Source organism: Jaculus jaculus, chromosome 3 (genome assembly GCF_020740685.1).
Source record: "Jaculus jaculus isolate mJacJac1 chromosome 3, mJacJac1.mat.Y.cur, whole genome shotgun sequence".
Classification (NCBI taxonomy): Eukaryota; Metazoa; Chordata; class Mammalia; order Rodentia; family Dipodidae; genus Jaculus; species Jaculus jaculus.
Window position 1 is genome coordinate 97,390,200 of NC_059104.1, and position 25,247 is coordinate 97,415,446.

At 47.1% G+C, this 25,247-nt stretch overlaps 2 protein-coding genes across 6 annotated transcripts in view; one reads left to right on the plus strand and one right to left on the minus strand.

The window, feature by feature from the left end:
- Positions 1–15,109, minus strand: part of Cep164 (centrosomal protein 164) — a 93,190-nt gene extending 78,081 nt beyond the window's left edge. For 4 of the 5 annotated variants that reach the window (XM_045145146.1, XM_045145149.1, XM_045145147.1 and 1 more), the window contains exon 1: positions 4,128–4,232. Coding sequence is in view for 1 of the 5 variants with exons in the window: in XM_045145148.1 (XP_045001083.1) it covers positions 4,128–4,209 (82 nt within the window). In the remaining 4 variants the exon portion in view is untranslated. Of the gene's footprint in view, positions 1–4,127; positions 4,233–14,998 lie in introns of those variants that run through there. The other variant, XM_045145148.1, reaches the window with a different exon arrangement.
- A 7,837-nt stretch (positions 15,110–22,946) lies between these two features.
- Positions 22,947–25,247, plus strand: part of LOC101606614 (beta-secretase 1) — a 34,040-nt gene continuing 31,739 nt past the window's right edge. The window contains exon 1 of the mRNA XM_045145045.1: positions 22,947–23,618. Coding sequence (XP_045000980.1) covers positions 23,358–23,618 — 261 coding nt within the window. The 5' untranslated portion in view covers positions 22,947–23,357. The remainder of the gene's footprint in view (positions 23,619–25,247) is intronic.

Genomic DNA, 25,247 nt, shown 5'->3' on the forward strand with positions numbered 1-25,247 from the left:
GTGAAGCCTAAGGGCCCTGGTTCGAGGCTCGACTCCCCAGGACCCACATAAGCCAGATACACAAGGTGGCATATGCATCTAGATTTCATTTGCAGTGGCTGGAGGCCCTGACATGCCCATTCTCTCTCTCTCCCTTTCTCTCCCTGTCTGTAACTCTCAAATAAATAAATAAAAATAAACAAAAATAAATGTTTAAGAAAGAAAAGTCCTTTGCCAGAGGATCTATAGGACAGGAGAGGTATATGTACCGAGTTAACAGCTATTGAAAGACCCCCAGAGGGAGACCCTCACTCAAGTCTTGAGATAGCACACACCCAAAGACACACGGGAGACCCAACTTGCTGCAAAAGCATGAGGCTTTATTCGGGAAACCAGAGCTCTGGGGTCGACATGTATCTCATGCAGGAGACAGAGGAGTCGACCCTGAGCCCTATTGGGTGTTTCTTTTTATAGGGTTTTTAGCAAGGAAGGGAAAGGGGAGGGGGGCTCACAAGGGTATTTGCCAAGCTTGTACAGTTGTGTCTACATATTTTATTTGTGCATAACCAGAGTTTAAGCCCTTGGTCAGGCTGTCTTAGGAAACTATTTTATTATTTTGGTTTTTCTCAAAACTGTATTTTTGTTTTTCCTCTTCCCGGGACATAAAGTTTAGGTTGACCCGACCAACCCATATCTTGTGCCACCCGCAGCCCATCCTTTAGCCTATTTTTGATTTACTCCTGAATATACAGTTCAGGCTGTCCCCTACTTGTAGCAACCAGCTGTTTCTTTATTAAAAATTTTCCATCCTGCCTTTCACTATCTCATCTTTAGGAAAAAAGATAAGTAAGATGTCCACTGGAACATGTCACTGGAGGCCACAGAATGATGAAATAAATACCCAGGGCTTGAGCAAATACTAGCTCAGGTCAGACAGTATCACCAATATACTAATATGGGTCATCTTCGTAGGAACTGGTAAGGTGACATACCTGGGGACTGGGGAATGACACTTTTTTCAAAAGACCAACTGGAAGTTGGCTGGGAAAAAAACTAATTTATTAATGGATTTCACTTTTTTTGTTTGTTTGTTTGTTTTGTTTTTGTTTTTGTTTTTCGAGGTAGGGTCTCACTCTAGCCCAGGCTTAGCTGGAATTCACTATGGAGTCTCAGGGTGGCCTCGAACTCATGGCAATCCTCCTACCTCTACCTCCCAAGTGCTGGGATTAAAGGCGTGTGCCACCACACCCCGCTGGATTTCACATCCCCCCCCCCCGCCCCCCATGAGATAGGGTCTCACCCTAGCGTAGGCTGACCTAGAAATTCACTCTGTAGTCTCAGGCTGGCCTCACATTCACAGTGATCCTCCTACCTCTGCCTCCCAAGTGCTGGGATTAAAGGAGTGTGCCACCATGCCTGGCCTTTTTTGGCATTTTAAGACAGGGGTTTATTATGTATCCCAAACTGACATGGACCTATCTATGCAGCTCAGGCTGACCTCAAACTTGTGATTGTCCTGCCTCAGTCTCCCAAGTACTAGGATCACAGGAATATATCAACAAGGCCATCTTTATCACTATTTTGAGGGCTTCTTATATAGTAATCAGTCATTCTATGCCATAAGTAAAAGAAAAATGGAATCTGGGGCTGGAGAGATGGTTTAGCAGTTAAGATGCTTGCCAGCAAAGCCTTAGAGCCCATGTTTAATTCCCCAGGACCCACGTAAGCCAGAGCACAAGGTGGCCCATGGGTTGAGTTTATTTGCTCTGACTGGAGGCCATGGCGTGCCCATTCTCTGTCTTGTTCTCTCTCTCTCTCAAATAATTTTTTTGTTGTTTTAGTTATTATTATTATTATTATTATTAATAGAAAGAAATGGACGCATAAGGCCTCTAGCCACTGCAAATGATCTCCAGATGCATATACCACCATGTGTGTATGGCTTATGTGGGTCCTGGAGAATCAAACCTGGGTCCTTAGGCATCTCAGGCAAGCGCCTTAACCACTAAGCCATCTTTCCAACCCCAATTATTTTGTTTTTTTGAGGTAGGGTTTCACTCTAACCCAGGCTGACCTGAGATTCACTATGGAGTCTCAGAGTGGCCTCAAACTCACAGCTCCCTTATCCAAAATGCTCAAGACCAGGTCTGTTTCAGATTTCAAATTCTTTTCAGATTTTGGAATATTTTCATAAATGGTGCTGGGGAGATGGCCAGACATAGTGGCACACACCTTTAGTCCCAGCAGTAGAGAGGCAGAGATAAGAGGATCACTATGAGTTCAAGGCCAGCCTAAGACAACATTGTGAATTCCAGATCAGCCTGGATAGAGCAAGACCCTACCTCCCCCCCCAAAAAAAGGGCTGGAGAGATTAAAGCACTTGCCTACAAAGCCTAAGGACCCAGGTTTGATTCCCCAGTACCTACATAAACCAGACACATGTGTCTGGAGTTCATCTGCAGTGGTCAGAGGACCTAGCACACCCATTCTCAATCTCACTCTCTTTCTCTTTCTCTTTCCTCCCTCCCTCCTTTTCTCCCTCTTTTTCTCTCTGTCCTTCCCTTCCTTCCTCCCTCTTTCTCTCTCTCTCCTTCCCTCTCTCCCTCCCTCCCTTCTTTTCTCTCTCTCTGTCTCTTTTTCTTCCCTCCCTCCCTCCCTTCCTTCCTCTTTCTCTCTCTCTCAAATAAATAAATATATAAAATTAGCTGGGAGAAAGCCAGGCATGATGGCGCACGCCTTTAATCCCAGCACTCAGGAGGCAGAGGTAGGAGGATTGCCATGAGTTTGAGGCCACCCTGGGACTCCATAGTGAATTCCAGGTCAGCCTGGGATAGAGTGAGACCCTACCTCGAAAAACCAAAAAATAAGAATAAAAAAAAAATAGGGCTGGAGAAATAGCTTAGTGGTTAAGGCATCTGGATTCCCTACTACCCATGTAACGCCAGATGCACAAGGTGGCACATGCATCTGGAGGTCATTTGCAGTGGCTAAAGGCCCTGGTACACCTATCCTCTTTCTCTCTATCTGCCTCTCTCACTCTCTCAAATAAATAAAGTATTAAATAAACAAATGAAAATTAAAAATACACACACACACACACACACACACACACACACACATAAACTGGGTGTTGTGGTGCATGTCTTTAATCCCAGCACTCAGGAGGCAAAGGTAGGAGGATTGCCAAGAGAGTTTGAGGCCACCTTGAGACTACATAGTGAATTCCAGGTCAGCCTGAGCTGAGACCCTACCTCAGAAAACCAAAGAACAAAAAAGAAAACCAAAAGTATAAAAATAGCCAGGCATGATGGTGCACTCATTTAATCCCAGCATTCAGGAGGCAGAGGTAGGAATGCTGTGAATTCAAGGCCAGCCTAGGACTACAAAGTGAGTTCCAAATCAGCCTGGACTAGAGTGAGATCCTGCCTCAGACAAGAAAAAGGAAAAAAAAAAAAGATAAAAGTAGGGAGAGTAGGGAGAGTGAAGAAAGAAAAATAAATAAACATTAACAATATATACAATAAATTTTCATGACAGTCAACAAACACACTAAGCTGTAAGCAAAGTGCAAGGTCTGAAAGAGGATCATAGGACTAGAGAGATGGTTCAGCAATTAAAGCCACCTGCTTGCAAAGCCTGAAGGCCTGGGTTCCATTCCCTAGTAAAGCCAGATGCTCAAAGTGGCACATATGTCTGCAGTACATTTGTAGTGGCACTAGACCCTAGCATTCCTATTCTCTCTCCATCTCTCTTTCTCTCTGAAATAAATAAAATGAAGGAAAAGGAGATCACAGACAAACTGGGGTGCAAGTTCTCATCCCACTGTGCAGCTCTTCAGAATTCCACAGCAAATTTCATTCCAAAAACCAGCGCGGTGCTTTGGAGAGCCAATCCTCGATAAAGATTTCCTGAGTATGAGTCCTGAGTATGAGTTGAACCATTCAGTAGAAGTGTGTAACTATAGGAACATTACCTTACCTTTCTGTGCCTTGATGGCCTGATCTATAAAGCAGGCACAGTACCCGAGCCATGAGTTCAAGACCAACCTAGGAGACAACATGTAATATATATTGCCCTGGAAGAACAAGGATAAATGAGACATGATATCTGCCCTCCAAGCACTATCGCAGTGTACCTCGGCCTCTTACCTTTCTCACTGGGGATGTAATTCTCATCATAATCTTCTTCCAGAACCAGCTGGTCTCCTAGATAGATGGGTCGTCCAGCCATGACTCGGCCCAGCTTGAATACCTAGACCAGAAATCCCAACAGAGAGAAATCAGTGAAAAAACAGAGAAAATCTGCATGGCAGAGGAATACTGAAGCTGGGTCATGGAGCATCTGAGCCATACCAGACCCTGCAAACCAACAGGCCTGGGGACCCTCCTTGAAGCTCAGAACTCAGGGCTCACAGGCTCTGCACACAAGCAAGGTGCCTGAGATATCACACCCAAAAAAACTGTCAAACACTTGGCGAGCCACAAAAGAACTGAAAGCCTGGCTCTCTAGAGTTCAATGTGGGCTGGAAAGATGGCCTAATAGTTAAGGCACTTGCCTGAGAAGCCTAAGGACCCAGGTTCAACTCCCCAATACCCACGTACTGGCCAGATCATAAGCGGCACATGCGTCTAGAGTGTGTTTGCAGCAGCTACCGGCCCTGGTGCACCCATTCTCCATCTCCCTCTCATAAACAAATTTAAAAGTTAGGGGCTGGAGAAATGGCTTAGTGGTTAAGGCACTTGCCTGCAAAGCCAAAGGAACCAGGTTCAATTCCCCAGGACCCACATAAGCCAAGTGCACAAGAAGGCATACACATCTGGAGTTTGTTTGCAGCTGCTGGAGGCCCTGGCACACCCATTCTCTATCTTTCAAATAAATAAAGAAAAATAAAACATAAAAAAAGAAAGAAAAGCCAGGCATGATGGCGCATACCTATAATCTCAGCACTTGGCAGGTAGAAGTAGGAGGATCGCCATGAGTTCAAGGCCACCCTGAGACAATATAGTGAGTTCCAGGTCAGCTTGGGCTAGTGTGAAATCCTACCTTAAAAACCAAAAAGAAAGAAAAGAAAAAATAAAATAGGGATAGAGGGATGGCTTAGTGGTTAAGGCATTTGCCTGCAAAGCCAAAGGACCCAGGTCTGATTCCCCAGGACCCACATTAGCCAGACACACAAGGGGGCGCACACATCTGGAGTTCATTTTCAGTGGCTGGAAGCCCTGGTGTGCCCATTCTCTCTCTCTTTTCTCTCCCTCTTTCTCTGTCAAATAAATAAATAAAAATAAAAGAGTTCAATGGGAGCTGGAGAAATGGCTTAGCAGTTAAGGCACTTGCAAAGCTCTAAGGACCCAGATTTGATTCTCCAGGCCCCATGTGAGCCAAATGCACAAGGTGGTGCATGCATCTGGAGTTCATTTGCAGTGGCTAACCACCCTGTTATGTCCATTCCCTCTCTCTGTCTCTAATAAATAAATAAAAATAAAAATTTAAAAATTGGGGCTGGGGAGATGGCTTAGTGGTTAAGCGCTTGCCTATGAAGCCTAAAGACCCTGGTTCGAGGCTCAGCTCCCCAGGTCCCACGTTAGCTAGATGCACAAGGGGGCGCACGCGTCTGGGGTTCGTTTGCAGAGGCTGGAAGCCCTGGCACGCCCATTCTCTCTTTCTCCCTCTGTCTTTCTCTCTGTGTCTGTCACTCTCAAATAAATAAATAAATGAATTTTAAAAAAAATTTTTTAATTTAAGGGCTGGGGCTGGAGAGATGGCTTAGCAGTTAAGCGCTTGCCTATGAGGCCTAAGGACCCCGGTTCAAAGCTCAATTTCCCCAGGACCCATGTTGGCCAGATGCACAAGGGGGCGCACGTGTCTGGAGTTTGTCTGCAGTGGCTGGAAGCCCTGGCACGCACATTCTGTCTCTCTCTCTGCTTCTTTCTCTCTCTGTCTGCTGCTCTCAAATAAATAAATAAAAATAAAAATTTAAGGGCTGGAGAGATGGCATAGTAGTTAGTGCTTGCCTGTGAAGCCTAAGGACCCCAATTCAAGGCTCAATTCCCCAGTACCCACATAAGCCTGATGCACAAGGGGGCACATGGAGTTCATTGGCAGTGACTGGAGGCCCTGGTGCACCCATTCTCTAGCTCGCGCTCTCTCTCTCTCTCTCTCTCTCTCTCTCTCTCTCTCTCTCTCTCTCTGTCTCTCTCTCACTGCCTCTCTTTCTCTCTCTAATAAGTAAATAAATATATATATTTAAAAATAAGTAAATAAAAATTTTTAAGTTCAATATTTTTTTTTTATTTCTAAAGGGGAGTATTAGGAAGGGATTATGATCATGGTATGTTATCTATATTTATGGAAGTTGTCCAAAAACAGTTTTTAAAAGGGCTGGAGGAAGGGTTCAGTAGTTTAAAGACACTTATTTGCAAAGCCTAATGACCTGGGTTTGATGCCCCAGTACCCACACAGAGCCAGATGCACAAGGTGGCATATGTGTCTGGAGTTAGTATGCAGTGCCTAGAGGATATGGCATGCCCATCCTACCAATCTCCCTCCCTCTATCTCTTCCTCTGCTTACAAAAAAATAAATTTAAAAATATTTTTCTAGCCGGGCATGGTGGTGCACGCCTTTAAGCCCAGCACTCGGGAGGCAGAGGTAGGAGGATGGCTGTGAGTTTGAGGCCACCCTGAGACTCTATAGTGAATTCCAGGTCAGCCTGAGCTAGAGTGAAACCCTACCTCGGAAAATCCAAAAAAAATTCTTTTTTACTCACTGGATGTTGTGGCATGCACCTTTAATCCCAGCACTCAGGAGGAAGAGGAAGGAGGAGCACCATGAGTTCGAGGCCACCCTGAGACTCTACAGTGAATTCCAGGTCAGCCTGAGCTAGAGTGAGACCGTACCTTGGAAAACCAAAATAACTATATATAAGGGGCTAAAAAGATGGCTTAACAGTTAAGATGCTTGCTTAAGAAGCCTAAAGACCGAGGTTCGATTCCCCAGTACCCATGGAACCACATATACAAGGCAGTGCATGCATATGGGGTCCATTGCAGTAGCTAGAAGCCCTGGCACATCTACTCTCTATCTACATCTCTCTCTCAACTAAATTAAAAAAAAAAAAATTTAGAGCTGGTTATGGTGGTGTACACCTTTAATCCCAACACTTGGGAGGCAGAGGTGAGTTCAAGGCTACCTTGAGACTATGTAATGAATTCCAAGTTAGCCTGGATGAGAATGAAACCCTATCTTCAAAAAAAAAAAAAAAAAAAGATTAAAATTTTTTAGGCCAGGCATGGAGGCATACACCTTTAATCCCAGCACTCAGAAGGCAAAGGGAGGATCGCCCTGAGTTCAAGGCCACCTTGAGACTATGTAGTAAGTTCCAGGTCAGCCTGAGCTAGAGCAAAACCCTACCTGAGGGGGGGTGGAGTTTTAGGAGCCAGGTGTGGTGGCGCCCACCTGAAATCCCAGGGAGGCCGATGTAGGATTGTCGTGATTCAAGGTTACCTTGAGTTTACAGAGTGAATTCCAGGTCAGCCTGGGCTAGAGCAAAAGCCTACCTTGGAAAAAAAAAAAAGTTTTTTTTTTTTTTTTTTTGGTTTTTCGAGGTAGGGTCTCACTCTGGTCCAGGCTGACCTGGAATTAACTCTGTAGTCTCAGGGTGGCCTTGAACTCACGGTGATCCTCCTACCTCTGCCCCCCGAGTGCTGGGATTAAAGGCGTGCGCCACCACGCCGGCAAAAAAAAGTTTTGAAATACTGATTTACTTAAGAGCGAGTGAGTATGGGTGCAACAGGGCCTCTGTAAACAAACTCCAGGTATATGCACCACATTGTGCACCTGGCAGCTTTAGGTTAATCCTGGGGAATGAAACCTGGGCCAGCAGATGCTACAAATAAGTGCCTATAACTGCTCAGCCACTACCCCAGCCCCCAAAAATTTAACTTCATACCCCCTCACAGCAGGAGAAAGCATCACAGTATAGGACCCCCCAACCAGAAAACCCCAGTGACACCAAAACCAGACTTCCTTATAGCAGCACACCCAAATTCAGTCATTCCACTAAAGTTAGAAACACCTGCAGGTGCGTGCATTCAGGGGAGGAAGCATGCGCCACTCGAGCAGTACAGAAAGCAAGAGGGAGGGAAAGAAACAAACCCTCCTGCTCTCAGAGCGCTAAGACCAGAGCGCTTGCCCACTGAAGGATGGTGAAGGCATTGGAGGGGAGCCCTGGGTGCAGCTGCAGGTGGCCGAGAGTATGGATGAGAGCACATAGGGCAGGGGCTGGTCAGAAAGCCAGTTCACAGGCTGGGGATGGAGAGCTTTGGAGGCCATACCAAAGAGCCTGCTCCTCCACCTCCCCAGCCCCCAGGAGTTTAACTTCATACCGCCACGCCCCCACAGCAGAAGAAAGCATCACAGTATAGTTTGCCCTGAGGCAAATGGAAATCTCTGAGGGTTTTGGGAAAAGAAAATGACACGGGATGAGGGAGGGAATTACCATGGGATATTTTTTTATAATCATGGAAAACGCTAATAGAAATTAAAAAAAAAGAGAGAAAATGACACAGGATGACCTTCGTTCTTGCTTGCTTTTTTTTTTTTTTTTTTAAATAAGAACTCTGGTAGGACTGGCATAGCTAGATTGGAGAAATGAGAAACTGGTGTCAGTGAAACCACTGAAGGATGCTTCCATCCAAGTGAAAGAAGATGAGGCCTTAAACTAGGACAGAAGCAGCAGGAATGGAGAGGGGATAGATATCCTGCACACAGTGATATAAGGCTTACCTGGGCCAGGGTGGGGGAAGGAAAGAGAGGAATCACATAGGAACTTAACTGACTTTATCAGACATAGGGTCTTCAGGAGATAACTGAGATTAAATGAGGTCATGGGGGGGGGGGGTCCTGACCTGAAAGGATTAGTATCCTTACAAGAAAAGGAAGAGAAAGCTGGGCATGATGGTACATGCCTTTAATCCCAGCCCTCGGGAGGCAGAGGTAGAAGGATTGCCATGAGTTCGAGTGTAGTTCTTAAAACTCTGTATGTATGATAAACGTATGTGTGTGTGTGTAGGCCTGAGGGTGTTAATGGGCTCTAGGGAGAGAAGCAGGTTTGCCTCAGCTTATATATTACAAAGTTCTGTTTCCTTAGGTCTTTTCCTCCTGCCTGGAGGTGGCGTGGTAACGCATATAGTGCCGGGGATGGAACCTACACCTTGTGGAAGACAGACAAGCACTCTATCATCAAGCTATAACCCCTCTACATCTGCACCCCCAGGTCCTGCTAACTTTCCCCCGTGGCAACTCCTAAGCTAAACCCTGCTAAAGCAGAGACTGACATGGTCGGCTCTGTTGAAAGCTCCCCAGGTATGATCAACACAGCAGGTCCTGGCCTCTCCTATCCCCACTTCTTCAGAAACCATTACTATTCCACCCACAGCACTCAGCATGCAGTGGGTCTCCCTTCACCACCCCCATCACAAAGATCAAAACCAAGCCTGGAGACAGAGTTCAGTAACGGCTGGACTTGGTAATTGTGGATCTATCCCAGATCCTTAGACACAGATTCCTGACAAGTGACAGAGGATCCAACAAGGCCTATGACCATGGTCCTCTGTGAGAATGACACACACACTAGATAGTGCACAGGACCCAAGGGAACTAGATTTTGCCCTTATTCTCATCACGTTGCCTCCAGGCAGGAGGAAAAAAACTAAGGGAAACAGGACTCTTGGCCAGGCGTGGTGGCATACACCTTTAATCCCAACACTTGGGAGGCAAAGGTAGGAGGATCACTGTAAGTTCAAGGGCACCCGGAGACTACATAGCTAATTCCAGGTCAGCCTGGACTAGAGTGAGACCCTACCTCAAAAAAACAAAAAAAGAAAAAAGGACTCTGCAATACATAAACTGAGGCAAACCCGCTTCACACTCACCCTAAGAGCCTATAACACCCTATAGACATTACATCCATGCCTCTACCATCAGAGATGACAAAGGGAGAGGTGGACCAGGAACTGAACAGATGGGGCCCACTGCCTGATGGTTTTAGGAGTCACTTCAATCTTTAGCTCCCTTAATTAGGGAGAAGAGGAGAAGAGAAAAGGAAAAGCTCACAGACAAGGAGGATTCAACAGTGATCCAAACATCAGGGTAGACAGCACCTATTAAGTACAGCTGTATACAAGGCATTGTTTTTAACTGCATCACCGAATCTGGGAAAGCCTGCATCTCAGAAGTGTTGACTATCCCATCTGCAGAAATCAAGGGACAGGTACAGTCTCTGCCCTCATGATGAAAAGTCCAATTAGCAATGAATACGATGACCTGTATTTAATTACTTAAGGGCCAGGAAGAACATAGGAAATCTGAATTTATAGATCAAACAAATCTTTGGCCAGAAAAAAATTAAAATATGGGTGGGCTATACTGTGCCTTTCTTTCTTTCTTTTTTTTTTTTTTTTTTTTTGGTTTTTCAAGGTAGGCTGACATGGAATTCACTATGTAGTGTATCAGGGTGGACTTGAACCCACTGTGATCTTCCTACCTCTGGCAGTTATTAAAGGCATGCACTACCACGCCCAGCTATGTCTTTCTTTCTTGCCTTCCCTGGCTTCAGAGAGGAAGTGGGCAAGGACAGAGCCAAAAGGGCAAAGAGATGTGAGGAACAGTAGGGGAGAGAAATCATATTTCCTTTTTTTCCTTTTTGGTTTTTCAAGGTAGGGACTCCCTCTGGCTCAGGCTGATGCCCAGCTAGAAATCATATTTCTTTAATGGCTAGTACAGATCACTCATGCATTGGAGAATGCTTCTTGGGCATATGGAAGGTTTCTTCTAGGCATCAAATATGAAATACTGATTAAATACAGACTCAGTTATCACTCCCCTAAGTAACAGTACCTAGTAAGGTTGGCTTGCTGGAGGGATGGCTTAGCGGTTAAGGCGTTTACCTGCAAAGCCAAAGGAACTCGGTTCAATTTACCTTGCTAGCCAGATGCACAAGGGGGTGCATGCATCTGGAGTTCGTTTGTAGTGGCTGGAGGCCCTGGTACGTCCATTATCTCTCTCTCTCTCTCTCTCTCTCCCCCTCTTTGTCAAATAAATACAAATTTTAAAGTATCAGTGCTGAACCAGGTGTTGTAGTGCATACCTGTAATCCTAGTACTTGGGAGGCAGAAGGATCCCTGTGAGTTCAAGGCCACCCTGAGACTCCATAGTGAATTCCAGGTCAGCCCAGGCTACAGAAACACCCTACCTCAAAAAACCAAAATATAAATAAATAAATAAAATTTAAAAAAAAAAACAAAAAAACAGAGAAGTCTTCGAAGGCAACCTTCGGGTCTGCTCTTGCAAATATATGGCACTTGCTATTTTCCTCTAAACTTGGCACTGAAGGACATTCCACTCAGTCAGGGAACCCTAGACATGGCCTCAAAACTGCACTCCATGCAGCAGTTACCATGAGCAAATGGCACCTGATGAGGTGTACTTGCTACCTGTCCTTAGCCTATTATAAGCCTTAGCAGGTGGGGCAGAGTCACTCAACCACAATCGTTCCTCTTCTGCTAATCCCAGTATCAAGTGGGATTCCTGTAGGCATATACTTCCTACAGGAACCCTTCCCTGACTAACCTCCTGGAACCATCTTAGCACAGAAGGCACAGTTCTCATGTGTTCAGAGGCACATTTCTCTCGACACTACCTGTTCATGGGACTGTGTTCTCTGAGGCTAGTCCCTCCTTCTCTGGGATTTCCCAGCCAAGGTAAAGATAATCCAATGTAAACTGCAAAAGCTCAGTTGCCGCTGTAAACCGCTAACAATGAACCACAGATGCTCAGGAGCTAGAAAGCGCGTGGTACTGTTGGTGCAACTTCCTTTCCTATGCTAAATATTTCCTCTCCATGCTTTAAGTGACAGATGGCATAGGGTTGATTACACACGGCCCTCAATTTGAGCTCAGCCTACTGGGAAGCCAGAAATAGAAACTCAGACTACATAACGTGTTAAGCATAATTAAAAGAAATTGTAGAAAACATAACAGGACACAAAGGTAGGGGCAACTGTTACCTTGGAAGATGACAGAAGCATCAAAGATCAGAGAGTCACTGAGGTGGGCCAGGCCTGGTGGCACATGCCTTTAATACCAGCACTTGGGAGGCAGAGGTAGGAGGATCGCTGTGAGTTTGAGGCCACCCTGAGACTACATAGTGAATTTCAGGTCAGCCTGGACTAGAATGAAACCCAACCTCAAAAAACAAAACATTAAAAAATATATAGAGAGAGTGAAAAGACAAGCAGGAAGGAGCTCACCACCACAAGCTCAGCAATGAAATATAAGACAGAAGGAACACTATGAACAAAGGCAAAAAGGCAGGACAGGGCTGGAGGGATGGCTCAGTGGTTAAGGCACTTGCCTGTAAAGCCTAACAACCCAGGGCTCAATTCTCCAGTACCTATGTAAAGCCAGGGGCACAAAGTGGCACATGTATCTGGAGTTCATTTACAGAAGCTAGAGGCCCTTGTGCTCCCATTCTCTGTCTCTGTCTCTGTCTCTGTGTGTCTGCCTCTCTAATTGCAAATAAATTTAAATGAAATTAAAAGCAGGACAAGCCACATAGTGGCGGACGCCTTTAATCCCAGCACTTGGGAGGCAGAGGTAGGAGGATTGCCGTGAGTTCGAGGCCACCCTGAGATTACATTGTAAATTCCAGGTCAGCTTGAGCTAGAACGAAACCCTACCTCGAAAAACCAGAAAGAAGGACAGATTTTAGGGCTGTAGAGGATTAATTATGACAGCGACTGAGAAGACAGCTCAGCTGGGACAGTTCTTGCCTGGCGTATTCTAACCATCCCCAACTTCGCTTTAAACCAGGTGTGGTGGTACATGGCTGAAACAACAGTCCTCGGAAGGAAAAAGCAGTTGAATTAGGAGTTCAAGGCCATCCTCCACTTTGAACTCCAAAGTAAGTTAAACTGAGCCTGAGATAAAAGACCCTGTCTTCTCACCAAAAAAAATAAATAAATAAAATAAAATAAAATTAAGTTCAAGGCCACCCTTAGACTACATAATGAATTCCAGGTCAGCCTGAGCTACAGCGAAACCCTACCGCAAAAAAAAGGGGGGGGGGGGGGCTGGAGAGATGGTTTAGCAGTTAAAGTGCTTGCCTACAAAGCCAAAGGACCTCAGTTTAATTCTCCAGGACCCAAGTAAGCTAGATGCGCAAGGTGGCACATGCGTCTGGAGTTTGTCTGCAGTAGTTGGAGGCCCTAATGTACCCATTCTCTCTGTCTGCCTCTCTCTCTCTCTCAAATAAATAAATTATATAAATATATATTTAAATATAATAATATGTAGCATATATTTAAATGTATAATACATAATTATACATAACATATTTAAATATATATATTTAAAAGTATGACAAGCAGAGTGTGGTGGTTCACGCCTTTAATCCCAGCCCTCAGAGGGCAAAGGTAGGAGGATAGCCATGAATTCGAGGCCACCCTGAGAACAGAGTGAATTCCAGCTCAGCCTGGGCTAGAGTGAGCCCCTACCTCAAAAAACCAAAAAAGTATGACAACAAAAGCTTAGATTTCCCTTGCATAAGGCTTTATGGGGAAGTTTGGGAATTGAATCCAGGCTTTTTAAGCAAGCACCTTTAATTGCTAAGCCAGTTTCCCAAACTCTTTTCTTATTTTTTTATTTTATTTATTTATCTGAAAGCGACAGACAGAGAGAGAAAGAGGGAGGAGGGAGGGAGAGAGAGAGAGAGAATGGACGCACCAGGGCTTCCAGCCACTGCAAAGGAACTGCAGACGTGTGCACCCAGGGCCGGGGTCCTTAGGCTTCACAGGCAAGTGCTTAACCTCTAAGCCATCTCTCCAGCCCCCCCCCCCCACTAAACAACTTTCAACATGCTTAAGGTTTCACAGCTAGTAAGTGGCACAACAGAATATGCATGTATCCACATGTATCTAACTCCAAAGCCTGGGCTTTTAACCATTCCCACATATCCAAAGTGCAAGGGACAGTGAGAACCGTGACAGGGGAGAGATCCAGAATGGATGGCAAGGAGCCTATCATAATATCTCCTGTACACCATGAGGAACCATACAAAGTTCACAAATGACACTGCTGTGATGTGAATTATATCAGAGACAGAGAATTGTAACTGGTGCACAGAACGAATTAGAGACCACTTTGTAAGCTATTCTGAAAGCCCAGGCAAGTGGGTGTGTGAGTGAAGGGAAAGGGCTCCAGACCCTTGGCTGAGGAGAAGGCAGAGTAACATCTGAGAGAAAGCTGGTGGGAGGCTAACCAGCACTTCACCAGTACACTGATTGGAGGCAATCCCCGCCACCACATACTGCCTAGAATCCGGGACATGGCCACCAGATGTGTGCTGCTGCATACAATTGACCGCTACAGTCCCCCGCGAGAGGAGGGACAGATCTGGGGCCCAGGGGCGCTGGTCCTGAGCTCAGGAAGGCGTGGCGGCAGAGCTGGCGGACAGTCCGGGAGGAATAGTGTGCAGGGCGCGCAGGGCCCGCAGAGGGGCTGAGCTCTGAACGGCCCGCGGGAGTCGCGGAAGCCGGGGGAGAAGCGGTTACGGACCGAGATTCCAGAATCGGCGCCCTCCGACCTTGCCCAGACGATAAACGAGGAATAATGACCTGAGCTTGGAGGAGCCTGGGACAGCCCCGGATTGGGCCACGAGGGGCCGGAGGAGCTCCGCGCGCGAGGCTGGGAGGCCGGCCGGGTACAACGACCGGGGGCCGGAGGGGCGAAGCGCGCCGCGGCCGCCCGCCGCCCGCGCCCGGGCCTCGGCCGCCACCTCGCCCGCCCCGGGCCCGCCGTTAGCCCGGGCCGCCCGGGGCACGATTTGAATCAGAGCACACCCGTCCCGCAGTTCCCGCCCACACTCGGGCGCATCCGCGCTGCGACTCCTCGGGAGCGCCCCCACTCCCCGCAAGCCTCCTCTCCCCGGCCCGCCACCGCCGCCCTGACCCGAGCACGTCCTCACCTGTCCCCCCAGGCCTCGGAGGCTCCGGGCGATGGCACCGCGCCGCGTCCCCAGCACCACCCCGGCTCCCCGCTTCCAGGGACGCCGGGGTGTTGCCCTGCAGTGACCAGCAACCACTTCCGGAAGGGTACCAACTTAGCAACTGACAGTCCCGCCTCTGCCCGCAGCCGATGGGTCGCTGGCTGAGAGCTTTGACACTGGATTGGTTGAAGGTCCCGTCGGATCACGTAGGAATTCTGAGTGAGCCTGTTGCACCATGGAACTTGTAGTGCAAGATAGTGAATGTGCCCCCCCCGTGACACACACACACACACACACACACACACACACACACACGGTTAAAAGAGACCTGAATTTAAATATGAGAATTCCTCCCACGTCAGGGAGGGATCTTTCATAATATTGATAGTAACGTGAATTACCTAAGGTAATTTATCGATCATTTTATAGAAGGGTGACTAATAGCTGGGTGCGGAGGCGCATGCAGATCACCATGAATTTGATGCCAAGTGAGTTCCAGATCAGCAAGGGCTAGAGTGAGACCCTGCCTCCAAAAGAAGAAAAAAGAGCGAGAGAGAGCAAGAAAGAAAAAGAAGAAAGAGTGTTAATCAAAATTTAAGATGTCAAGTTCAAGAGACGGCTTAGCAGTTAAGGCATTTGCTTGTGAAACCTAAGGACCCAGGTCTGACTCCCCAAGGCCCACATAAGCCAGATTCACAAAGTGGAGCATTCGTCCAGAGTTTGTTTGCAGTAACTAGAGGCCATAGAACACCCAATTTTCTCTATCTGCCTCTTTCTCCCTCGCTCTCTCCCCGATATATATATATATATATATATATATATATATATATATATATATATATATATATATATATATATAGATGTAGATGTAGATGTAGATGTAGATGTAGATATGGAGAGAGAGGGGTAGGGAGAGAGAGAAAGCATTTTTTTAAATTAAGATGTCATGAATAAGCCATATGGAAACCTATTACGGGGGGGGGGGGGATAATGAAACACCCAGAATCCATAGATTGTTATTAGAAAAATTTCAGTGCCAGGACGGGATACATTCCAATGAGCTGTTGGTCAGGGAGGTCCCCGATGCCCCCAAAATACTACAGGCCATTGCCAAGACCCTTGGTTTCCCACCAGAAGTAGATGGTAAGACCCTGTTGCTGAAGACTCCACCTGCTTGAGCTGCAGGTCACTGAGAAATCAAGCTGAAGCTGAGCTGGAATCCTCCTCCCTGAAGCTGGAAAAAGCTATGTTGCATGCAGCCCTATGTGAGAGAAATCATCAACCATGATAAATAACAGTGGACCCTGCAAGCCCTAAGATTGGCCAGCCAGGCCAAATGAACCAACTGGTGCAACAGTGGCATGTCTGTTATGGGGAAAACAAACTGCTCTCTGATTGGACTGGAAGCCTGTTCGACAGAAGGGAATATATACCGGGTACTGAAAACCTAGTCAAGCCAGGCGGCACATGCCTTTAACTGCCTTAACCGCTAAGCCATTCCTCCAGCCCATGATTTTTTGAGGTAGAGTGTCGCTCTAGTCAAGGCTGACCTGGAATTCACTATGTAGTCTCAGGGTAGTCTCAAGCTCACAGCAATCCTCCCACCTCTGCCCAGAGGTGGATTAGGGTGCACCCAAAGATGAGGAAAGCACAAGGTAGCACATTCCCACTAGGTGGCGCAAGCATCTGCAGTGTGATCGCAGCAGCTAAGGCCCTGTTGCACCAATTCTCCTTCTCTCTCTCTCATAAATAAAAATAGGGGCTGGAGAGATGGCTTAGCAATTTAAAAGCATGCTTGCTAAACCTAAGGACCCAGGTTCAATCCTCCAAGTCGCACGTAAGCCAGTTGCACATGGTGGCGAATGCATCTGGAGTTCATTTGCAATGACTAGAGGCCCTGGTGCACCCATTCTCTCCCCCCCCCCTTCTCTCTGTCTCTCTCTCTCTCACTCACTCTCACTCTCTCTATCTCCCTCTCTCTCCCTCCCTCTAATAAATAAAAAAAAAATAAATCTTTTTTAAAAATAAAGGAGTGGGCTGGAGAGATGGCTTAGGGGTTAAGTGCTTGCCTGTGAAGCCTAAGGACCCTGGTTCAAGGCTCGATTCCCCAGAACTGAAAACGAACTCCAGATATGTGCGCCCCCTTGTGCATCTGGCTAACGTGGGTCCTAGGGAATCAAACCTGGGTCCTTTGGCTTTGCAGGCATGTGCCTTAACCACTAAGCCATCTCTCAAGCCTGTGTACCCATACCTTTTACGTTTTAATAGACATTACATACCAAATTATAAATAAATGTAATTTATTTGTCGTCCAATGATCATTACTAATCTAAGATGCAAGGAAGTAAGGAAGAAAAGAGTACTTAAATATACTTAGTTTAGGGCTGGCTTAGCTGTTAAGGTGCCAGTCTGCAAAGTGTCAGGATCCAGGTTTGAGTCCCCAGTACCCACCTAAGCCAGTTGCACAAGGTGGCACATGCGTCTGTAGTTCATTTGCAGTGGCTAGAGGTCCTGGCACATCCATTCTCTTTCTCTATCTATCTATTTCTATCTATCTGCCTCATTCTTTCTCAAATAAATACATAAACTAAAATATTTTTATTCATTTTGGTTTTTCAAGGTAGGGTCTCACTCTAGCCCAGGCTGACCTGGAATTCATTATGTAGTCTCAGAGTGACCTCAAACTCACAGTGATCCTCCTACCTCTGCCTTCTGAGTGCTGGGATTAAAAATAAAATATTTTTTAAAATTTACACCTGTCATGGTGGTGCATGTCTTTAATCCCAGCGCTCGGGAGGCAGAAGTAAGAAGATTGTCATGAGTTCAAGGCCATCGTGAGACTACTTAGTGAATTCCAGGTCAGCCTTGGCTAGAGCAAGACCCTAACTCTAAAAAAAACAAAAAGAAAAAAGAAAAACAAAAGTTACAAAATTAGCCACGTGGTGCACACCTTTAATTCCAGCACATAGGAGGCAGAGGTAGGAAGATTGCTGTGAGTACATGGCTGCCCTGAGACTACATAGTTAATTCCAGGTCACCCTGGACCAGAGTGAGACCCTACTTTGAAAAAACAAAAATAAATAAATAAATAAATAAATGTTACAAAATTACATATCCATAGTTTTTAAAATATTTTTATTTATTTGTTGGGGACAGAGAGAGAGAAAGGAAGATAGAGAATGGCGCACTAGAGCCTCCAGCCCCTGCAAACAAATTCCAGATGCATGTGCCACCTTGTAAATCTGGCTTACATGGGTCCTGGGGAATCAAACCTGGTTCCTTAGGCTTTGCAGGCAAACACCTTAACCATTGAGCCATCTCTCCAGCTCATATATCATTAAAAAAAAAAAAACTGATTAATCCCAGCACTTAGGAGGCAGAGGTAGGAGGATCGCTGTGAGTTTGAGGCCACCCTGAGACTACAGAGTGAATTCCAGGTGAGCCTGGGCCAGAGTGAGACCCTACCTCAAAAAACCAAAAACAAAACAACAACAACAACAAAAACAGCCGAGTGTGGTGGCACATGAAAGAAAGCAGTTGCTGGAGAAGATGGTTTAGTGATTAAGACATTTGCCTGCAAAGCCAAAGGACCCCAGTTCTCCAGGACCCATGTAAGCCAGATGCACAAGGAGGCGCATGTGTCTGGAGATCTTTTGCAGCACACACCCATTCTCTCTCTCTTTCAAATAAATAGTTACTATATGACCAAGCGGGTGCTTCCTCCCAATTGGAAATATGAGTCATCCATAGTCTGCCCTAAAAGCTGGGTATTGTGGCACATGCCTTTAGTCCCAGCACTTGAGAGGCTGAGGTAGGATGATCACTGTGAGTTCCAGGCCAGCCTGAGGCTACAGAGTGAGTTCCAGCCTTGAAAAAAAGAAGACACCAAAAAGAGGGATGGATGCAGTGGCTGAAGAGATGGTTCTGTGCGCTGTGAAGTAAAGCCCTGTGCAGGCTTGAGTCTGGATCCCCAGCAGCCACATAAATGCCAGCGTTCATGTGGAGAGGAGCAAAGACAGAGGATTTCCCAGGGCAAGCTGGCTAGCAAGACTAGCTGAATCAATGAGCTCTGCATTCAAATGAGAGACCCTGCAATCAAGGAAGACACCCAACATTAACCTCTGGCCTCTAAATGCATGTGCTTGCATACCTTCATATACACATGTCGGCACCCACACAGGTCCACATACATGTGAACATGCCTACATACGCACATGCACATGGTGACACATGTGTCTGAAGTTTGTTTGTAGTGGCTCAAGGCCCTAGCATGCCCCTTGATATGTAGACCACGCTAGATAAGGCCATCTCCAACTTCCAATGATCCTCTGGCTTCAGCCTCTGGAGTGCAGGAATTATAGGCATGCATAACTATGCTCAGCTTCTTATTGAGTTACTACATTACAAGGTCATACTACCACTACCCCATTATACTAATGAGGAAAATGGGGCACAGAAGGGTTTAGTGAGGAGACTGGTCCAAGGTAATATGTGGAAGAACCAGAACTGGAATGCTGACCATATTGGAGTGTTTCTGAGTGTACAGGATTAAATATTTAAATAATGAAACCTATGGGCTTTTTTCTGGGTTTTATTAAGGAAGCCCTCTTTAACATAAGATTATGAAATATTCTTCTAGTTTTTTTTCCTGTAGTTCTAGTTATAATGTTAAACTCTTTGATCTATGTGCAGTTTATTTTTAGATGTATGGATTTGATTGTCTTTCCTGCCTAGTGGATTGCCAATTGTTTCAACAAGTTATTGAATAAAACACTTATTTCCCTTTGATATGAATGCACACCTTTAGTTCCAACACTGGGTGGGGGGGGAGAGAGACTGCTGTGAGTTTGAGGCCAGCCTGGAGCTATAGAGTGAGTTCCAGGTCAGCCTGGCCTACAGTGAGACCCTACCTCAAAAAAGAAAGAAAGAAAGCAAAAAAAGTTCAAGACCAGCTTCAATTTAAATAGTGATTGCCAGGCAAGCCTGGACTACAGTCTCTCTGTCTCCTGAGATAAATAGAGCTAGACAGAATAATGACCTCACTTTTCCTAAGCTCTACTTCAATGTAGATTTATTTAGCCTGGTTTTTATGGTCTACCATAACATGGTCTACCACTAATGCTGCTCCATTCCTTCTGCTTACCTTATTTAATATATTTTTACTTACTTTCTTATTTATTTATTTGAAAGAAGAAAGAGATAGAAAAGAGACAGAATGGGTGTGCCAGGGCCACCAGCCACTGCAAAAACACTCCAGATACATGTGCCATTTTGTACATTTGGCTTTATGTGGGTCCTGGAGAGTCAAACCAGGGTCGTTATGCTTTACAGACAGGTATCTTAACTGCTGAGCCACCTCTCCAGCCCTGCTTATTTTACTTAAGAAGTTTCCTCTTAGTTTTTTCTTTTCTTTTTCTTTTTGGTTTTTCAAGGCAGGGTCTTGCTTTCTAGCCCAAGCTGACCTGGAATTCACTATGTAGTATGTATGCAGGCATGTGCCACCATGGCTGGTTTAGACTTTTATGTATTTATTTTTTGTAGTCGGGTCTCACTCTAGCTCAGGCGGACCTGGAATTCACTACGTAGTCTCAGGGTGGCCTTGAACTCACGGCTATCCTCCTACCTTCCCCTTCCAAGTGCTGGGATTAAAGGCATGCGCCACCACACCTGTCTTGATTTTTTTCTTCTTTTTAAACTTTATTATATTTGTTTGAGAGAGAGAGAAAGAGAAGGAGGCAGACACACACAGAGAGAGAACATGGGCACAACACCAGGGCCTTCAGCTGCTGTAAATGAACTCCAGACGCATGTGTCACAATGTGCATATGGCTCACATGGATCCTGGGGAATCGAGACTCGAACCGAGGTCCTTAGGCTTCACAGGCAAGTGCTTAACTGCTAAGCCATCTCTCCAGCCCCCAAGTTTGATAAGTAATATGGTGACATAATCATATGTCTCTCCTCAAAGTATCAGAGCTCTACATCTTAAGCTTTTACTAATTAATATACAGCTACTTCTTAGAGTGCTAACACTTGAAAGCTTTCTGTAGCCATTGATCTTTACTCTTGCGTGAGGGACAGGAATGGGATTCATAGCAAGAGAGCATCAAAGACACAAACACCTGGCTGTCTCCTAAGGGCAGCACAGTACAGGCTCTGGTAAAAACAGACTGAACGTTTCCTTCCCCTGTTGGAAGCTCCTGTGTGATTTGCTGCCCAGAGCACCCTTCTTTCTCTTGAATCTTGTTCCTCCAGTCTCTGTTTCTGCAGCACTACCAATTTTTAAATTTTTTTTAAGAGGTAAGGTCTCACTCTAGCCCAGGCTGATCTGGAATTCACTATATAGTCTCAGGGTAGCTTCGAACTCACGGTGATCCTCCTACCTGTGCCTTCTGAGTGCTGTGATTAAAGGCGTGTGCCACCATGCCTGGTTCAATACTACCAATTTTTAAAAATATTTTACTTATTTGCAAGCAGAGAGAAAGAGAAACAGAGAGAGAGGGAAAGAGAATGGGTGCACCAGGGACTCTAGACACTGCAAATGAACTCCATATGCATGCACCACTTTGTGTATCTGACTTTACGTGGGTACTGGGGAATTGAACCCAGGTTGTTAAGTATTGCAGGCAAGTGACTTAACTGCTGGGCCATCTCTCCAGTCCAATTCTGCTTTTTGTTCCCCCCGAGGTAGGGTTTCACTCTAGTCTAGGCTGACCTGGAATTCACTATGTAGTCTTAGGGTAGACTCAAATTTATGGTGATCCTCTTACCTCTGCCTCCCAAGGGCTGGATTAAAGGTGTGTGCCACCATGCCTGGCTGCTACCCATTTTGTTTGTTTGTTTTTCAAGGAAGGATTTCATTCTAGCCCAGGCTGACCTGGAATTCACTGTGTAGTCTCAGAGTGGCCTTGAACTCATGACAGTACCCCTACCTCTGCCTCCCAAGTGCTGGAATTAAAAACATGCGTCATCACACCCAGCTTTTTCCCATTTTTTGAAAATCTAGCTTGTTTTATTTTATTTTAGAGAGACAGACCGAGTTGGCGCACCAGGGCCACAGCCACTTAAATAACTCCAGACACTTGTGCCATCCGTTTTTAAGGCTTAAGTATCACCTCTTCTCATTGAGCCTTCCTTGATTCCCTAGATGCTCCTCAAATGCTTGTTGCAATTATTTGGATGTAGCCCCACTGTTGTAGGAACCAGTTCTCTATAGAATCACTTTGGGGGACTGTGCATTTTACCTCACTCTGTCTCCAGTATGGGGCCCAGTGACTGTCCTGCAAACAGTGAGTGCTGTGTATGAAAGAAGCCCCCAGGTAGTGGCTCATGTCTGCAACCCCAGTGTTCAGGAGGACAAGGCAGGATCGAAGGCCAGCCTGTTTCTAATAATAATAAATAGGTCACATAAAACAGAAAGACTGAGGGCTGGAGAGATGGCTTAGCCGTTAAGGCGTTTGCTTGCAAAGCCAAAGGGCCCCGGTTCGATTCTCCAAGACTCAAGTAAGCCAGATGCACAAGGGGGCTCATGATCTGGAGTTCGTTTGCAGTGGCTGGAGGCCCTGGCGCGCCCATTTTTTTTCTCTCTCTCTCCCTGTGTCTCTTTCTCTCAAATAAGTAAATAAAATGTAGTTTTAAAAATATATATAAAGACTGAAAGACTTGCAGGTAAGAGATGTGCCATCACTCTATCCTGATGGTCCTTCCCGCCCTGCCAAGGCTGGGGGAACGATTTCCCCGCCCCGGTCCTGCAGGGTGGACTCCACCTCGGCAGAGGGCATCCCAGACCCCTCTCAGCCCCGGAAGCTGGACTGCCTGTCATGGGAAGACTACACTTCCCAGAGATCCCAGGGAAACGCGAAAAGCCTTTGGCTTTGACAGCCGCCGCCACAAGTCTTTCCGCCTCCCCAGGCGCTGGGCGCTGGGAGCTGGGTTATGGTGGCCTGAACAGCCAGCGCAGCCGCAGCCGCAGGAGCCCCGAGCCGCGGCCCCTTCCCTCGCCTCCGACCCGGCCCGGAGGACCGGGGATGCAGATGGCCATGGCCGCCCCGCCCAGCCCCCCGAGAGCCCCTAGCCCCCCGCTGCGGCTGACCGCCGCCGTCCAGATGTAGCTGGTCCCGGATCCCCGTCGCTCGCTCCTCGTGCGCTGCGGCTTTATTTGTCTTGCCCGCTCTCCGCAGCCCGGACCCCATGACCGAGTGAGGAGCCCGCAGCCTCTGCAGTCCTAATGCTGCCGAGGCCCCTGTCCTGAGAGAAGCCGCCACTACCCGGGCTCGGGGGCAGGTAACAGGGACAGTCTTCCTCCTCCGGGGCGAGCCCACTCGGCTCTGGGCCCACCATGGCCGCAGCCCTGCGCTGGCTCCTGCTGTGGGTGGGCTCGGGAGTGCTGCCTGCCCAGGGAACGCAGCACGGGATCCGGCTGCCCTTACGCAGCGGCCTGGCCGGGCCCCCCCTGGGGCTGCGGCTGCCCCGGGAGACCGACGAGGAACCCGAGGACTCTGGCCAGAGGGGCAGCTTTGTGGAGATGGTGGACAACCTCAGGGGCAAGTCGGGCCAGGGCTACTACGTGGAGATGACCGTAGGCAGCCCCCCACAAACGGTAAGGTGGTCAGCCCTGGTAGCTTTTCTTCACAGCAGAGGGGAGACAGGGCGGGAATGCAGCAGGTTACCCCCCTGCTTAGATGGCTTGTTCGATGGGGCTTTCTCCCTAACCATTCCTCACAGGTGGAGTTGGCAGAAGTCATATTCTTTCCTGCCACCCTTCTTATTGGCATCCTCGTCTCCCCTTGGCTAACTGCTCTCCCTTCATTCCCATGGATGCACACCCCGCCCCCCCCCCACTTCACTAAGGACTTCGGGCAAAAGAAATACTTTGGTGCTTTGGTAGGGGCACTTGACCTGGGGAAGTGCCAGGCACCAGGAGCTGTAACAGGTGTCAGCACCCTCTGGCACTTGGCCAAGTCTGAGTCTCCCATGTTCTATTATCTTGGTGGCTGACCACCCCAACTTTCCTTTTTAATGTTCTTGGGAATCCAAGGTCCTCACCATCATCTTCTTGAGGACCAAGGAATTATGGGGTGCCCCCCTTCTCCAGTCAGGATTGTTAGAAGTCATGTGAGAACTCTGCTGACTCCCATGTAGCTCTCAAGCCCCAGCAGGCTCTGGCTTCCCACAGTCACTCTGCGCTCCAAAGCCCATGCTTCTAAGCATAGCAGGAAGGGAACTGAACTGAGCCTGGGGAAATGACAAGGCTAGGAAAAGAGCTACAGCTGCCTTCCAATAGTGGGGGGTCCCTGGTGATGCATGCAGCCTTTGGGAAAACACTGCTCCTTGCCCTTCATCCTTCCTGACAGTTGCTATGGTACCTCCAAGGTGGCTGGTGGAGGTTGTTGCCCTCTTCTGTGCTGGCTATGGGAGTATGAGCTCCCCCTGTGTGAGGTGCCTGGCTGACCTCTGCCATGCACCTGCCGCCTCTGTGGGGGAGTCTGGATACTGGCCACAATATGGCTCTGCGTATGCTGCCATGTGTCACCTTGAATCTGATCTTGAACATCTCTATGAACAACCCCCAGATCTGTGTCATATCTGTGTCCAGAAAGCTTTTCCATAAATGGTGTGCAAAGGTTGGAGTGTGTTGGGTGGGGGAAGAGACAGTCACATTTTCCTGAAGTCAAACAGTTTGATCTGGGAGAACCACAAACTCCAGCCTTCCAGTTGCCTGACAAAAGCCGTGGTGGGCTCATGCCACCCAGTCCTGCTCTCACCTCTCCACGGCCCTAGTCTCCCCCACTTACCCCTCCTCTTCCCCGTGTACCATAAATTCTCAGAAGTAGTCTGGAATCTGTGGGAAGGCCAGGCCAAAGCTCAAATCCAGGCCCTGAATGTCTGAATAAACAGAATGCTAGGTATTGTCAAGGGGGCAGGAAGTGGAGACCTGGGACCTTGGCCTGTTTCTGCTACTGATGTGCTGTGGAAATTGTGAAAAGTCCAGGGCAAAACCAACAAGGACCTGGGGGTCAGACAGACCAAGAATCTTAGCTGTCTCCCACTCACAGCTTTCCCTTTCCCAGCTGTGTGGCCTTGGGCAACTTATATAACTCACTCTGAGGCTATTGCCATGTCTTTAAAAAATAGTGAAAGAGGTCTCCTTTACAAGATAATTGTGAGGATTAAATAAAGCCAAGTAGGTGGGAGCACCTAGAACAATGCGTGCAAACACATAATGACC